General features: G+C 47.9%; 1 protein-coding gene across 1 annotated transcript in view; it reads right to left on the bottom strand.

Annotated features, from left to right (window-relative positions):
- The window catches only part of LRRC72 (leucine rich repeat containing 72), a 41,826-nt gene that overhangs the window by 3,889 nt on the left and 20,314 nt on the right, over positions 1 to 17,623 (bottom strand). The window contains 9 exon segments of the mRNA XM_040434064.1: positions 667 to 697; positions 3,116 to 3,265; positions 7,370 to 7,459; positions 11,363 to 11,419; positions 11,422 to 11,475; positions 16,022 to 16,037; positions 16,039 to 16,104; positions 16,574 to 16,605; positions 16,608 to 16,642. Coding sequence (XP_040289998.1) covers positions 667 to 697; positions 3,116 to 3,265; positions 7,370 to 7,459; positions 11,363 to 11,419; positions 11,422 to 11,475; positions 16,022 to 16,037; positions 16,039 to 16,104; positions 16,574 to 16,605; positions 16,608 to 16,642 — 531 coding nt within the window.

The raw sequence follows: 17,623 nt of genomic DNA, 5'->3' as shown, positions 1-17,623 counted from the left end.
ATACTGTATATGTGAGGGTGGACTCACTTCTGTGAGATCCTGTATATGTGAGGGTGGACTCACTTCTGTGAGATACTGTATATGTGAGGGTGGACTCACTTCTGTGAGATACTGTGCATGAGGGTGGACTCACTTCTGTGAGATACTGTACATGAGGGTGGACTCACTTCTGTGAGATACTGTATATGTGAGGGTGGACTCACTTCTGTGAGATACTGTATATGTGAGGGTGGACTCACTTCTATGAGATGCTGTATATGTGAGGGTGGACTCACTTCTGTGAGATACTGTATATTGAGGGTGGACTCACTTCTGTGAGATACTGTATATGTGAGGGGTGGACTCACTTCTATGAGATGCTGTATATGTGAGGGTGGACTCACTTCTGTGAGATACTGTATATGTGAGGGTGGACTCACTTCTGTGAGATACTGTATATGTGAGGGTGGACTCACTTCTATGAGATGCTGTATATGTGAGGGTGGACTCACTTCTGTGAGATACTGTATATGTGAGGGTGGACTCACTTCTGTGAGATCCTGTATATTTCACATTTGCTTCTGCAGAACATTTCCTCTTTGTTTCTTCCAATAATAAAATAGCATAAAAAGCACAAAAAAGTCTGTGGTTTGGTTCACAGCTAATTCCTCGCTGCCATTTCCTTACCTGTTTGATTTGCTTGTAATTGTACAATTTCCTGCAAAGACAGAAATGATTATTGGGGCTCAGAATGTATTTCCACAGAGTGATCAGGAAGACGAGCAAAACTTTCCACAGCGGGGAGGTATCTATCATCTCCTCTATGCCTTCTTGGAGGCTAAAAAGCTGTAAAACTCTGGTTTTGTGGCTTTTTAAATGGCAACGTGACTTCTTTGTCGCAACTGGCATTTTTACACCACCCTCCCCACCGAAAAGGGAGCAGATTAGCTCTCCTCTAGAGCCACCTTTAGGGGGCGGCCTCCCATCAGTCTATGTCTGGTCAAGCCGCAGGTAGGTTCTGCCCCTCATCAGTGCAGAGCAGGGGTACTGGTTTGGCCGGATCAGGGGCCTTTGATGTGGTTCTGGAGTCATCCTGGAGGAGACATACTTTGCACTCCTTTCCCCCCCGGAAGCATTGCCTGGCCTATACGACTCCCTATGCCAACTCAGTGGTCTCCACAAAGAGAAATGTATTCCCCCCCAGACCCACGTCACAGGCGTCTCATCCAGTTAAACCAGTATCCTGCTCTACACTGATGAGGGGCAGAAAAATCAGATAAACCATATGTTTGGTCACAGATCGCAGATGATGCTTCACCCTGTGCGGCGTACGTCTGCACCATCAGAAGGATGGGTGAGCGGAGCCCCTGGGTGACATCAGTGCCAGTATGGCTGACCGCTGCAGAGGAGGAAGAGACTGCACATAGTGACCGCTGCAGAGGAAGAAGAGACTGCACATAGTGACCGCTGCAGAGGAAGAAGAGACTGCACATAGTGACCGCTGCAGAGGAAGAAGAGACTGCACATAGTGACCGCTGCAGAGGAAGAAGAGACTGCACATAGTGACCGCTGCAGAGGAAGAAGAGACTGCACATAGTGACCGCTGCAGAGGAAGAAGAGACTGCACATAGTGACCGCTGCAGAGGAAGAAGAGACTGCACATAGTGACTGCTGCAGAGGAGGAAGAGACTGCACATAGTGACCGCTGCAGAGGAAGAAGAGACTGCACATAGTGACCACTGCAGAGGAGGAAGAGACTGCACATAGTGACCGCTGCAGAGGAAGAAGAGACTGCACATAGTGACTGCTGTAAAGGAGGATGAGACTGCACAGAGTGACCGCTGCAGAGGAAGAAGAAACTGCACATAGTGACCGCTGTAGAGGAGGATGAGACTGCACATAGTGACCGCTGCAGAGGAAGAAGAGACTGCACATAGTGACTGCTGTAAAGGAGGATGAGACTGCACAGAGTGACCGCTGCAGAGGAAGAAGAGACTGCACATAGTGACCGCTGCAGAGGAGGGAAGAGACTGCACATAGTGACCGCTGTAGAGGAGGATGAGACTGCACATAGTGACCGCTGTAGAGGAGGATGAGACTGCACATAGTGACCGCTGCAGAGGAAGAAGAGACTGCACATAGTGACCGCTGCAGAGGAAGAAGAGACTGCACATAGTGACCGCTGCAGAGGAAGAAGAGACCTGCACATAGTGACCGCTGCAGAGGAAGAAGAGACTGCACATAGTGACCGCTGCAGAGGAAGAAGAGACTGCACATAGTGACCACTGCAGAGGAGGAAGAGACTGCACATAGTGACCGCTGCAGAGGAAGAAGAGACTGCACATAGTGACCGCTGCAGAGGAAGAAGAAACTGCACATAGTGACCGCTGCAGAGGAGAAAGAGACTGTACATAGTGACCGCTGTAGAGGAGGATGAGACTGCACATAGTGACTACTACAGAGGAAGAAGAGACTGCACATAGTGACCGCTGCAGAGGAGGATGAGACTGCACATAGTGACCGCTGCAGAGGAGGATGAGACTGCACATAGTGACCGCTGTAGAGGAGGATGAGACTGCACATAGTGACCGCTGCAGAGGAGGATGAGACTGCACATAGTGACCGCTGTAGAGGAAGAAGAGACTGCACATAGTGACCACTGCAGAGGAGGAAGAGACTGCACATAGTGACCGCTGCAGAGGAAGAAGAGACTGCACATAGTGACTGCTGTAAAGGAGGATGAGACTGCACATAGTGACCGCTGCAGAGGAGGATGAGACTGCACATAGTGACCGCTGCAGAGGAGGATGAGACTGCACATAGTGACCGCTGCAGAGGAAGAAGAGACTGCACATAGTGACCGCTGCAGAGGAGGATGAGACTACACATAGTGACCGCTGCAGAGGAGGATGAGACTGCACATAATGTTTCATTATCACACACTATGGCCCTGGGGTCTATTATATATATGCAGTTTATCTAGATCAGGCTCGCTCAACCTGCGGCCCTCCAGCTGTTGTAAAACTACAACTCCCACAATGCCCTGCTGTAGGCTGTTCGGGCATGCTGGGAGTTGTAGTTTTGCAACAGTTGGAGGGCCGCAGGTTGAGCATGCCTGATCTAGAACAACACTTACTCTTGGGTGATCTGTGGCCTGTGGAGCTCTGAGCGCCTCTACTGCCGAGGACCGAGTCTGTTCTTCTCCCAAAACCCAGCGACTGTATGACGGATGTTCTATGTGGATTAAAGACCTGGAAAGCTTCTTCTCGTTCCTTCTGTGTGACATCTGAAGGATTAGATGATAGAGAGAATAGATTAGATAGATCACCATGCACAATGCCAGGCAGCAGCTGTAATGGTGGAAAGCTGTTCTCTGGAGTGATGAATCTCCTCTCTCTGCCAGTCTGGTGGAGGCCTGGAGAGCGCTACCTACCAGAATGCAACATGTGGTGGAGGAGGGGGTAATGGAACGGGGTTCATTTTTAGGGTTTGCCCCTTTTAGTTTCACTGAAGAGTAATCTTAAAGGGACTGTGTCACCACCCACAGTGCTTTTAACTGTTTCTATGGCCCTGAGAGCTGCTACCGTCAGTTCTAAATATACCTTTATGTCCAATTCAAAGTTTTCTGTGCCCCCCCAAAAAAATGCATGTGGCACCAGTATGCAGAGTTCAGTTAATGAGGCTGCTGGCGGACACATAAAGGGACGGTGCGGCATGCACATGATTTTTTACAGCGGCAGCGTGGTGACGCTGCAGTAGCTGAGAGGAGAGGAGGAGCGGGGCCACTGCCGATGGGCGCGGTTGGGCTCCACAAGGTGTAAGTACAGCCCCTTGCGCTCTCTTCAGCCTAATCTGCATATTTCTAAGAGTGTTTTTTGGGGGGGGTGAGACAGTGACTGGAAAATGAGCAGAAAACCGTTATATTTTGCCTAGGCTTCTCTCATATACCATGTACTGGACTACAGGAAGTGGATATCTCAACTAGGAAAACTGGGTGAGACATCAGAAATCCAGGAAAGATGGGTTGCCTTAGCAAAACGACTTGTGTGAAGCCCGTGCCCGTGCTGTGGACTGCAAACTGCGGTCTGCAATGCATTGGGCACCGACCGTGGCCAGATGCATGGGAATTGTGGACCCTTTCACTTGAATGGGTACGCGATTCGTTCGTTTCGCGAAAAGATAGAGCAAGTTCTATCTTTTTGCGGTGTGGATGCACAGAACGGAACCCCAGAAAGCACTCCGTAGTGTTTCCGTTCCGTGCTTCCGTTCCGCATCTCCGGATTTGCACAGGCATGCGGAATGCGCACGGAACGGTGCCCGTGTATTGCAGGTCTGCAATACGGCAACGGGCAGCACACGTTCGTGTGAATGAGCCCTAATGGGCCTGGATTTTTATGGAATGATGAGCAGGTTGGTAGTGGGGCTCCTCATTCCCTTCCTGTCCAGAACAGGTTTCCTATCTAGCGCTCAGCCGGGTGATGGAGCTCAGCTCAGGTCTGCACTACCAGCACGTGTGTGGGGACTGGTGGAACAGACTGCCTTTCACCATCACTGCTAAAACGGCAAAAAGGACACTAAGTCTACTCTGTGTTGTGTCGTGTGGCTGGTAGTAGGCCGCCCGTATAGAAAGGCTGATCTTGTGTTTAGTTAGTGCTCAGCCCAGCAGGAGTTTATTTAGTGTTTTTGCCTGAATGTAAAGGTCTTATATTTTTGCTTGTGGATGAAAAATAAAGAAAACAGGCAAATCCCTGTGTGAACTGAGCCGTTGTGTCACTGCCTCTGACGGCCGTGCCTACCACTGTTGAGCTGACCCCCATACAGACATGACTGTAGCAGCGCTCAGTGCCATGCAAGCAGCTAAAGGGAATCCATCACCAGTTTTATGGTCTCCTAACTGAGGGCAACGTAAGCTGGTGACGGGTCTCCTTAGCAAAACGCCGGGTCACTTTGCTTAATTGGTGTTTTGCCAAAATCTGTGTTCTAAACAGCTCGAGCGCATGCCGACCGTGTCCCAGCTCTCAGTGACCCAGCGTTTTGCTATGGTGACCTGGCACTAGCTTATATTACCCTCAGTTAGGAGACCGTAAATCTGGTGACGGATTCCCTTTAAAGGTGTTTGCCCATCTCACATATTGGTGGCATCTCTCCATAATATGCCTCCGTTGTCTGATAGCTCTGGGACTATCTCTAAAACAGACTATTCTCAGAAGTCCCACAGAAATGAATGGGAAGTGCACTGCAGAAGGGCAGCCGCCGCTCAGTTCACTCTATGGGGCTGACGGAAATAGCCAGCGCTCGGCAGTCCATAAAAATGATTGGAAGGCTGCAGCGCCCACACAGTCCACTCTCCTTTAGGGTCCATTCACACGACCATAAGTGTTTTGCGGTCCGCAAAATTGTGGATCCGCAAAACACGGACAACAGCCACTGTGTGCTGTCCGCATCTTTTCCGGCCCCATTGAAAATAAATGCGGAGCCCATTTTGCGGACATGTGAATGGACCCTTACTTTGCAGATCCGTTCTGGAGATAGGTGCGGGTCTCAGAGGTGGGACCTGCACCTATCAGACATTGGGGGCATGTCCTAGTGCTGTGATGGCTGACCTCCGGCACTCCAGCTGTGGTAAAACTACAACTCCCAAAATGCACACTTGCTTGGCTGTTCTCAGAACTCCATAGAAATGAATGGAGCATGCTGGGAGTCCGTAGTTTCACCACAGCTGGAGTGCCGGAGGTCAGCCATCACTGTGACCTAGCGATATGCCCCAAATATACAGTGGATATAAAAAGTCTACACACCCCTGTTAAAATGTCAGGTTTCTGTGATGTAAAAAAATGAGACAAAGATAAATCATTTCAGAACTTTTTCCACCTTTTTGTGACCTATAAACTGTACAACTCAATTGAAAAACAAACTGAAATCTTTTAGGTGGAGGGAAAAATATGTTTGGCGCAAAAACAACCCTGCACATCACCAAAAGAACCCCATCCCCGCAGTGAAGCATGGTGGGGGCAGCATCATGCCAAGGGGCTGTTCTTCTTCAGCTGGAACTGGGGCCTTAGTTAAGCTAGAGGGAATTATGAACAGTTCCAAATACCAGTCAATATTGGGACAAAACCTTCAGGCTTCTGCTAGAAAGCTGAACATGAAGAGGAACTTCATCTTTCATCATGACAACGACCCAAAGCATACATCCAAATCAACAAAGGAATGGCTTCACCAGAAGAAGATTAAAGGTTTGGAATGGCCCAGCCTGAGCCCAGACCTGAATCCGATTGAAAATCTGTGGGGTGATCTGAAGAGGGCTGTGCCCAGGAGATGCCCTCGCAATCTGACAGATTTGGAGTGTTTTTGCAAAGAGAAGTCAAAATGTGCCATGCTGATAGACTCAGACCCAAAAGACTGAGTGCTGAATATAATCAAAAGGTGCTTCAACAAAGTATTGGTTTAAGGGTGTGCACACTTATGCAACCATATTATTTTATTGTTATATTTTTTCTTCCCTCCACCAAAAGATTTCAGTTTGTTTTTCAATTGAGTTGTACAGTTTATAGGTCACATTAAAGGTGGAAAAAGTTCTGAAAGATTATCTTTGTCTCATTTTTTTACATCACATAAACCTGACATATTAACAGGGGCGTGTAGACTTTTTATATCCACTGTATAAGATGACACAACCCCTTTAAAGGTTCTAACAGCTCCAGCGCTTGCCGATGAGTCCTGATATTCATGAGCTCCTAGTTTCTTCTCCGCCCCCTGCCTCTGATTGACAGTTTTTTTCAACTGAAATAGCAGCAGGGGGCGGAGAAAGCCAGGAGCTCATGAATATCAGGACTCATCGGCAAGCGCTGGAGCTGTTTTAATACAAATTTAAGGAAGTCACTATTAGGACACCATAAAACCGACGACACATTCCCTTTAATGCGGCAGCATACACAGACACAACTGTCTCTTCCGCCCTTGTGGTAAGAGTTTGGGGGGGTCCCTCCCTGATGCACCCCTGTGCACACAGCCAGCTGCATATAGGATTGGGGGGGGGGGGGGGGGTTGGAGTTTTTGTAATTTTCCTAAAATATCCAGTTTATAAAACTTTATAACCCCCCTCCCCCCGTGTCATGCAGGGCCCATTGTCTCGCCTCGTACAGGCAGAGGGATGTAAATTTACTGCCACACAGGATTTAAACAACACAAAGCAGCCGCCTGGGATTGTGCAGATTTTCTGCATTCTGATCTCACAAATCCGCCGTCGGTTGTCACTGCACTTTGTCACTTGTTTCAGAAATATGTGAACCGTGGGCAGCGGATCTGTTTCCATTTAGACACGTGGGGTTTGACGTGTTGTGAATGTACTTTTAGGAAGAATTGGTAACAGGCAGGAGGGTGCGCTTACGTTCACGATCAAGCAGCTGCATCGAGGGAAGGTGGTGGATGACGGTATGGCGGTAACCGGCGTCTTGTTCCAGCGGGTTATGAAATAGATCTACACAGGAAGAGGCAGACAGAGATATGAGATGGATGCAGACTGCCACGTAAGCTATCATGTGCCTGCTCAGCGAATCTGAGGGGCCCATAGTAGCTGTCGACCGGCTATACGATGGTCCTGAAAAGCATAGAAACATAAGTAGTGGTGCAAAACCCCTAATCCTGACAGGGTAGACCACTACCCAAGACCACCAGGGAAGCTGGCATGAACTGCTTCCATACCATAGACCACAAAGGAAGCTGACATTAAGGCTCTGTTCACATATTGCTGCCTTCCATCAGAGGTATACGGTAGGATTTCTGCAGTGTATCCCACTATACAGCCATACAGCAGCATACAAGGGCCAGAGGCTCCCATTGTATACAAATAAAAAATATATATGATGCCTACCAGACCGACATACAATATGCCAAACAGGACAAGCTGCCATATGCCGGGTGAATGGAGCCCTGTGCATGTATGTAGACAGAGGACTAATTCCTCCACTGTCTAGGCAACAGAAAGCCGGCATTAATCTCTTTACCTACCCCAGATGACCAGGGATACTGATGTTAACCTCTCTACTACTACAGACCACCAGGGAAGCTGGTATAAACACCTCTACTGCCCTCGACCACCAGGATATCAGGTATAAACCCCTCTACTACACTCGACCACCAGGATATCAGGTATAAACCCCTCTGCTATCCTAGACCATCAGGATATCAGGTATAAACCCCTCTGCTATCCTCAACCACAGGATATCAGGTATAAACCCCTCTGCTATCCTCAACCACCAGGATATCAGCTATAAACCCCTCTGCTATCCTCAACCACCAGGATATCAGGTATAAACCCCTCTGCTATCCTCTACCACCAGGATATCAGCTATAAACCCCTCTGCTATCCTCTACCACCAGGATATCAGCTATAAACCCCTCTGCTATCCTCGACCACCAGGATATCATGTATACACCCCTCTACTACCCTCGACCACCAGGATATCAGCTATAAACCCCTCTGCTATCCTGAACCACCAGGATATCTGGTATAAACCCCTCTGCTATCCTGAACCACCAGGATATCTGGTATAAACCCCTCTGCTATCCTCAACCACCAGGATATCAGGTATAAACCCCTCTGCTATCCACCAGGATATCAGGTATAAACCCCTCTGCTATCCTCGACCACCAGGATATCAGCTATAAACCTCTCTGCTATCCTCGACCACCAGGATATCAGCTATAAACCTCTCTGCTATCCTCGACCACCAGGATATCAGGTATAAACCCCTCTGCTATCCTCAACCACCAGGATATCAGGTATAAACCCCTCTGCTATCCTCAACCACCAGGATATCAGGTATAAACCCCTCTGCTATCCACCAGGATATCAGGTATAAACCCTCTGCTATCCTCGACCACCAGGATATCAGCTATAAACCTCTCTGCTATCCTCGACCACCAGGATATCAGGTATAAACCCCTCTGATATCCTCAACCACCAGGATATCAGCTATAAACCTCTCTGCTATCCTCGACCACCAGGATATCAGGTATAAACCCCTCTGATATCCTCAACCACCAGGATATCAGGTATAAACCCCTCTGCTATCCTCGACCACCAGGATATTAGGTATAAACCCCTCTGCTATCCTCGACCACCAGGATATTAGGTATAAACCCTCTGCTATCCTCGACCACCAAGATATCAGCTATAAACCCCTCTTCTATCTTCGACCACCAGGATATCAGGTATAAACCCCTCTGCTATCCTCGAGCACCAGGATAATCAGGTATAAACCCCTCTGCTATTCTCAACTATCAGGATATCAGGTATAAACCCCTCTGCTATCCTCGACCACCAGGATATCAGCTATAAACCCCTCTGCTATCCTCGACCACCAGGATATCAGGTATAAACCCCTCTGCTATCCTTAACCACCAGGATATCATGTATAAACCCCTCTGCTATCCTCGACCACCAGGATATTAGGTATAAACCCCCCTGCTATCCTCGACCATCAGGATATCAGCTATAAACCCCTCTGCTATCCTCGAGCATCCGAATATCAGGTATAAACCCCTCTGCTATCCTCGACCACCAGGATATCAGCTATAAACCCCTCTACTACCCTAGAACACCAGAGAAGCTGGTAACCTCTGTACTACCCGAGACCAGTGATGGCTAACCTCCGGCACTCCAGCTGTGGTGAAATTACAACTCCCAGCATGCTATATTCATTTCTGTGGAGTTCTGAGAACAGCCAAGCAAGTGTGCATCTTGGGAGTTGTAATTTCACCACAGCTGGAGTGCCGGAGGTTAGCCATCACAGCCCTAGACCAAGAGGGAAGCTGCTATTAACCACTGTATTATACCAGATCACCAGGAAATCTGGAATTATGGAGCCAGGCATTAACCCTTTCTCTACCCTATACAACAATGAGCTTGGCACAACCCCTCCAATACTCTAGATAACCAGGGAGACTGTCATGAACCCTTCCATTACCCTGGAGAACTAATGAAGATGGTAAAAGAATCCTTTCATTTCCCTAGACCAAGAATGGCCAACCTGCGGCTCTCCAGCTGTTGCAAAACTACAACTCCCAGCATGCTCAGACTGCCCACAGCTCTCAGCCTACAGCGGGGCATGGTGGGAATTGTAGTTTTACAACAGCCGGAGAGCAACTGGTTGGCCATCCCTGCCCTAGACCATCTGGTATCTACAATTCCACTTCCCCATACGCTATCCAGGGGGTACACACTATGTTAGTAATCTGGTATAATGTACGGCATACTGCATTATCCCAACTTGTGGAAACCTTGGCATTACTTGACTTACAAATACTGTCCTAGACCATCAGAGAAGCGGACACTAGGCATCCAATAACCCTGACCAGTGTTTCACAATGTTTCTAAGGCTACATTCACACGACCATAAGTGTTTTGTGGTTTGCAAACTGCGGATCCACAAAACACGGATACCGGCCATGTGTGTTCCACCGCACGTAGCCGGCGCTATAAAGAAAATGCCTATTCTTGTCCGCGGTTGTGGACAAGAATAGGACATGCTCTATATTTTTGTGGGGCCGTGGAACGGAACTACGGATGCGGACGGCACACTGTATGCTATCCGCATCTTTTGCGGCCCCGTTGGAATAAATGGGTCCGCACCTGTTCCGCAAAATTGCGGAACGGATGCGGACCCGTCATACGGTCGTGTGAATGTACCCTAAGCCAAAGACCCCCAAATAACTTACATCAAAGTATCCCCAAGACTAGGACTACACAGAGTGCTGCACATCATGAGGACAGTGTGAGTACCCCCTAAGGACAAGAAGTGTAGCTCCGGGTTACATGTCAAAGTGCAAAACCTAAGCCCTAGACCAGGCATTGCTCAACCTGCGGCCCTCCAGCTGTTGTAAAACTACAACTCCCACAATGCCCTGCTGTAGGCTGATAGCTGTAGGCTGTTCAGGGCAGGCTGGGAGTTGTAGTTTTGCAACAGCTGGAGGGCCGCAGGTTGGGCATGCCTGCCCTAGACCATTAGGGAAGTCCTCCGCTACTCCAGATCACCAGGGAGGTCTCACATGATTTCACTGCTTATTTTATGTTGTCCAAACTACGGCGCTTGTTCTGCTCTGAATACCAGCACCCGTTAGTATGTAGCTCACTAAAGGCGCGTACAGCTCAGGGGCCACGTTGAATCAGATATCATGAAGATACTCTGCGCTGGGACACTGCGCACTACACTCCAGTGATTACACAACCGGCACTGACGGCTGCGGGGTGTAGGCTGCGGGGTGTAGGCTGCGGGGCTTAGGCTGCGGGGTGTCCACATCTTCCACTACAGAATGATCTGATCTCAGGATACTAGTCAACATGCGCTTCAGATACAGAACTGATCCGGGCAGCGATTACTTAAAACGCGGAGGTTTGTCATTCCTTTCAGCTCCTTCACGGCTGCCTGGAGATCGTCAGATGGTTGTCATTCAGCATCAGTGTATGCAATGAAGTCAGATGCCTCAGAGATCCTGGAAATAAGAGAGAGAAAGAAGAGATCACCAGGACGGAGACATCTACAGGAAATCAGAGACTGCCAGGCAGGAGAACACCCCAAGGAATACGTCCTACCTGCCGTCATCACAGTCAGGTTACTGGCCCCCAGTAGATCAGCACACCTCCTCCTGAAATACTTTGTGCTGCTGGGGGCCATGGCCCTTTGTCCATATAACTTTCAGTCTGGAATCTCCCATAAGATCAGCAGACTCCTCTCCTGAAATCCTTTGTGCTGCTGGTGGATCACTACCCCTTCCACTTTCAGTCTGAAACTTTCCACAATATCAGAACACTCCTCTACTGAAACACTCTGTGCTGCTGGGGAAACCTTCACCTTCCACTATGCAAGTCTCCCGAAAGATCAGTACACACCACTCTCCTGAAATACTCTGCACTGCTGGAAGATCACTACCCCTTCCATTTTATAACTTTCAGTCTGCGACCGCCCCCCTTCCCACTATGTCAGCACACTCCTCTCCTGAAATAATCTGTGCTGCTGGGGAAACCTTCACCTTCCACTATGCAACTCTCCATGTGTGACCTCCCTAAAGATCAGCACACTCCTCTCCTGAAATACTCTGTGCTTCTGATGGATCAATACCACTTCTGCTAGGTAACTTTCATTCTGGGAACTCCCACAAGATAGCACCATCCTCTACTGAAACACTCTGTGCTGCTGGGGACTCCGCTCCTCGCACTGCGTAACTTACAGTCAGCAACCTCCAACAAAATTACCATCACCGACTCATGAAATACTCTGTGCTGCTGGGGACCCTGCTATTTCCATGAAATAACTTTAAGTTCGCAACTTCCTAAATGTCAGCACACTGCTGTCCTGAAATACTCTGTGATGCTGAGGACCCTTGTCCTTCCACTATGTATCTCGCAGTTTGTTACCTCCCACAAGATTAGCACAGCCCTCTCCTGAAATACTATGTGCTGCTGGGGACCTGCTTCTTCCACTGTGCAAGGCTAAGTTCACACGAATGTGTGTGATCCGTGGCCGTATTGCGGCCCGCAAATCGCAGGCCGCAATACACGGCCACAGTTTCCGTGTGAATCCGCATCACGGATGCAGACCCATTCACTTCAATGGGTCCGCAAATCCGGAATCGCGGACGGCTGCACGGGACGGGACCCCTCGGAAGCACTACGGAGTGCCTCCGTGGGGTTACGTCCCGTACTTCCGTTCCGCAAAAAGATAGAACAAGTCCTATATTTTAGCGGAACGCCGGATCGCGGACCCATTAAAGTGAATGGGTCCGCGATCCGATGCGGCTGACCTACGGCCGGCGATCGTGCATTGCGGCCCGCTATTTGCGGGCCGCAGCACAGGCACGGGTCACACTCGTTCGTGTGAACTCGGCCTAAGGCTACATGCACACGACCGTATGTGTTTTGCGGTCCGCAAATTGCGGATCCGCTTAAAAAAACGAATGACATCCGGATGCCATCTGTTTTTTTTTTTTGCGGATCCATTGTAACAATGCCTAAAACGGACAAGAATAGACATGTTCTATTTTTTTTTGCGGGGCTACGGAACGGACATACGGATCGGATAGCACATGGTGTGCTGTTCGCATTTTTTGCGGACCTATTGATATGAATGGGTCCGCATCCTATCCGCAAAAAACGGAACGGACACGAGACAAACAACATTTGGTGTGCATGAGGCCTTACTCTCATTCTCCCCCATTGCCCGTATGAGGTCAGTAAACTCAGTGTCACTGTCTGCTTCCAAAACCCAGATAATGGCTCAGAAAACAGAAACCCTCCATACGTCCCTGGGTTAAATCAATCCCCGACTGCTATAAAACAGAGTGGAAGCAAGTGGCCCCGGACGGGCCGGCACAGGTCTGAGCAATGACGTATCTGACACCCGGCTCCCATCTTCACTCTGATCCTTCTAATGGAAAGTGTAAAGAAATCAAAGCAAATCCACCGACCATGAAAGAAAGTGGAGCTGAAAGAAGGATTATCTCACAGCTCAAGATAAATCACTTCTCTACACACCGCCATATGCAACCAAATTAACTGCAGCCGCTAGATGACTCTGCCATACTGGGAAAAAAGACACCGCAAATGTCTGACCATGAGATCGCAATTAAAGGTCGACAGAATTACAGCACAAGAAATAGATGGAGACATTTCATAATGTCCACACATGATCAAAGCCTGTATTATACCCCAGAGCTTGCACTCACTATTCTGCTGGTGGAGTCACTGTGTACATACATTACATTACTTATCCTGTACTGATCCTGAGTTACATCCTGTATTATACTCCAGAGCTGCACTCACTATTCTGCTGGTGGAGTCACTGTGTACATACATTACTTATCCTGCACTGATCCTGAGTTACATCCTGTTTATACTCCAGAGCTGCACTCACTATTCTGCTGGTGGAGTCACTGTGTACATACATTACATTACTTATCCTGTACTGATCCTGAGTTACATCCTGTATTATACTCCAGAGCTGCACTCACTATTCTGCTGGTGCAGTCACTGTGTACATACATTACATTACTTATCCTGTACTGATCCTGAGTTACATCCTGGAGTATAATACAGGATGTAACTCAGGATCAGTACAGGATAAGTAATGTAATGTATGTACACAGTGACTGCACCAGCAGAATAGTGAGTGCAGCTCTGGAGTATAATACAGGATGTAACTCAGGATCAGTACAGGATAAGTAATGTAATGTATGTACACAGTGACTCCACCAGCAGAATAGTGAGTGCAGCTCTGGAGTATAATACAGGATGTAACTCAGGATCAGTACAGGATAAGTAATGTAATGTATGTACACAGTGACTGCACCAGCAGAATAGTGAGTGCTGCTCTGGAGTATAATACAGGATGTAACTCAGGATCATACAGGATAAGTAATGTAATGTATGTACACAGTGACTCCACCAGCAGAATAGTGAGTGCAGCTCTGGAGTATAATACAGGATGTAACTCAGGATCAGTGCAGGATAAGTAATGTATGTACACAGTGACTCCACCAGCAGAATAGTGAGGTGCAGCTCTGCAGTATAATACAGGATGTAACACAGGATCAGTACAGGATAGTAATGTATTGTATGTACACAGTGACTCCACCAGCAGAATAGTGAGTGCAGCTCTGGAGTATAATACAGGATGTAACTCAGGATCAGTACAGGATAAGTAATGTAATGTATGTACACAGTGACTGCACCAGCAGAATAGTGAGTGCTGCTCTGGAGTATAATACTGGATGTAACTCAGGATCAGTACAGGATAAGGTAATGTAATGTATGTACACAGTGACTCCACCAGCAGAATAGTGAGTGCAGCTCTGGAGTATAATACAGGATGTAACTCAGGATCAGTGCAGGATAAGTAATGTATGTACACAGTGACTCCACCAGCAGAATAGTGAGTGCAGCTCTGCAGTATAATACAGGATGTAACTCAGGATCAGTACAGGATAAGTAATGTAATGTATGTACACAGTGACTCCACCAGCAGAATAGTGAGTGCAGCTCTGGAGTATAATACAGGATGTAACTCAGGATCAGTACAGGATAAGTAATGTAATGTATTACACAGTGACTGCACCAGCAGAATAGTGAGTGCAGCTCTGGAGTATAATACAGGATGTAACTCAGGATCAGTACAGATAAGTAAGTGTAATGTATGTACACAGTGACTCCACCAGCAGAATAGTGAGTGCAGCTCTGGAGTATATACAGGATGTAACTCAGGATCAGTACAGGATAAGTAATGTAATGTATGTACACAGTGACTGCACCAGCAGAATAGTGATTGCAGCTCTGGAGTATAATACAGGATGTAACTCAGGATCAGTACAGGATAAGTAATGTAATGTATGTACACAGTGACTCCACCAGCAGAATAGTGAGTGCAGCTCTGGAGTATAATACAGGATGTAACTCAGGATCAGTACAGGATAAGTAATGTAATGTATGTACACAGTGACTGCACCAGCAGAATAGTGAGTGCAGCTCTGGAGTATAATACAGGATGTAACTCAGGATCAGTACAGGATAAGTAATGTAAGTGATGTACACAGTGACTCCACCAGCAGAATAGTGAGTGCAGCTCTGGAGTATAATACAGGATGTAACTCATGATCAGTGCAGGATAAGTAATGTATGTACACAGTGACTCCACCAGCAGAATAGTGAGTGCAGCTCTGGCAGTATAATACAGGATGTAACTCAGGATCAGTACAGGATAAGTAATGTAATGTATGTACACAGTGACTCCACCAGCAGAATAGTGAGTGCAGCTCTGGAGTATAATACAGATGTAACTCAGGATCAGTACAAGTTAAGTAATGTATGTACACAGTGACTGCACCAGCAGAATAGTGAGTGCAGCTCTGGAGTATAATACAGGATGTAACTCAGGATCAGTACAGGATAAGTAATGTATGTACACAGTGACTGCACCAGCAGAATAGTGAGTGGCAGCTCTGGAGTATAACGCAGGATGAAAAATATGTAGTCACTTCAGACCTGTACCTGTAATATCACAGAGGGTCATTGTGGTTCAGATATAAGTCTGCCAGCCGGAAATTACTGCCCAGAAAGTCTACCTTTGATATCTGAAATAAAAAATGAAAACGTCTGAGGAACACACATCAGCGAAACTAGAGTCAATGATTTCGACTGGAGACCCCATAAAGATATTAGAAAACCCATGAGTCGAGATGAACGAGCGCTGCACCCTTCAGTTCCCACCATTGGTTTAAGGCAGCCAACGTCCCACCCTTTGCGTATCTACATTGACCCTCATGGGACATGTTTAGGTGACTTTGGTTAATTGTTACAATGTCGTTGGTTAGAAGTAGGCTCAGCAGCAGTACTCAATGCCAAGCAGCAGCTTCTAGAGCCAGTGTAAAGGTAATAATTTAAATTAAGATTAAAGCCAATGTGAGTCTGGATGCTCCGGGTACGCAGCCCAGCGCTATAACTATTATACCGAGGTCTGAAAGTGACCCCAACCCGTAAGAAGATGGGGGAGGGGGGCTGGTAGGACTTTCGTAGATTTTGGTTGAGGACTGTATTTATTACCTTGTTATGGTTGAGCCACAGATATTTTATAAGCGAAACCTTGACAGGTCGGCGACGTCTCTCAGTCCTCTGCAGGGAGATGGAAAAGATGGACCTGGTGATGATGTAACGCTAAAGAATCTGATTAATAAAAAACACACCAAATGTGATCAATACTGAGGTGAGGGCTGACTCCCGACCTTGCCTAGAACGGGGGGAAGCGGGGAGCTGAGGTCTTCGTCTTTCACCTACGCAGTAGTATGCGAACCCGCAACCATCGCGTCTCTATGAGCTTGCCAGGCCGGCGGCCTGAAAAAAATCCAGGCTCTAGGGGTCCTTTAAGGTGTTATGAGAGTTTTGTCGTGACGCCAGTTGCACTTTCAGCAACGAGAGGACGGAGTCCCCCTAAGTAGATGGTGATACCCAGATGTAGGAATGCCAGAGTGGTGTAAGGGTAGCCTATAATGTCCCTTTAGGCGTGGCTGTGCACGTGTCACGGTGTTCCTATCTGGATATGACCAGGCATGGTCGCCCGCTGCAGAGCAAGGGATAGTTGTTGAAGGGATGAAGAAATGAGTTGAGTCCAGACATGTATTGAAGTTAAAGGGCTTCTGTCACCCCACAAAAGTCTTTTTTATGGATAGTTACATTCCTTATAGCGCGATATAGGAGAATATAATCTTGTCCACTTACTTTCATGCGGCCGTTTCTTTAGAAAACGAAGTTTTATAATATGTAAATCCGGTCTCTACCAGCAAGTAGGGCGTCTACTTGCTGGTAGCCGCAGCAGAAAACCGCCCCCTCGCCGTGTTGATTGACAGGGCCAGCCGTGATCTCCTCCTCCGCCGGCCCTGTCAGTATTTCAAAAATCGCGCGCCTCTGTTCATTCGGCGCAGGCGCTCTGAGATGAGGAGGCTCGTCTCCTCAGCACTCCCTCAGTGCGCCTGCGCCGATGACGTCTTCTATTTCGGTGATGTCATCGGCGCAGGCGCACTGGAGGGAGTTCTGAGGAGACGAGCCTCCTCATCTCAGAGCGCCTGCGGCGAATGAACAGAGGCGCACGATTTTTGA

This window comes from Bufo bufo, chromosome 5 (assembly GCF_905171765.1).
Source record: "Bufo bufo chromosome 5, aBufBuf1.1, whole genome shotgun sequence".
In the NCBI taxonomy this organism is placed as follows: Eukaryota; Metazoa; Chordata; class Amphibia; order Anura; family Bufonidae; genus Bufo; species Bufo bufo.
This window is presented reverse-complemented; position numbering and strand designations above follow the sequence as displayed.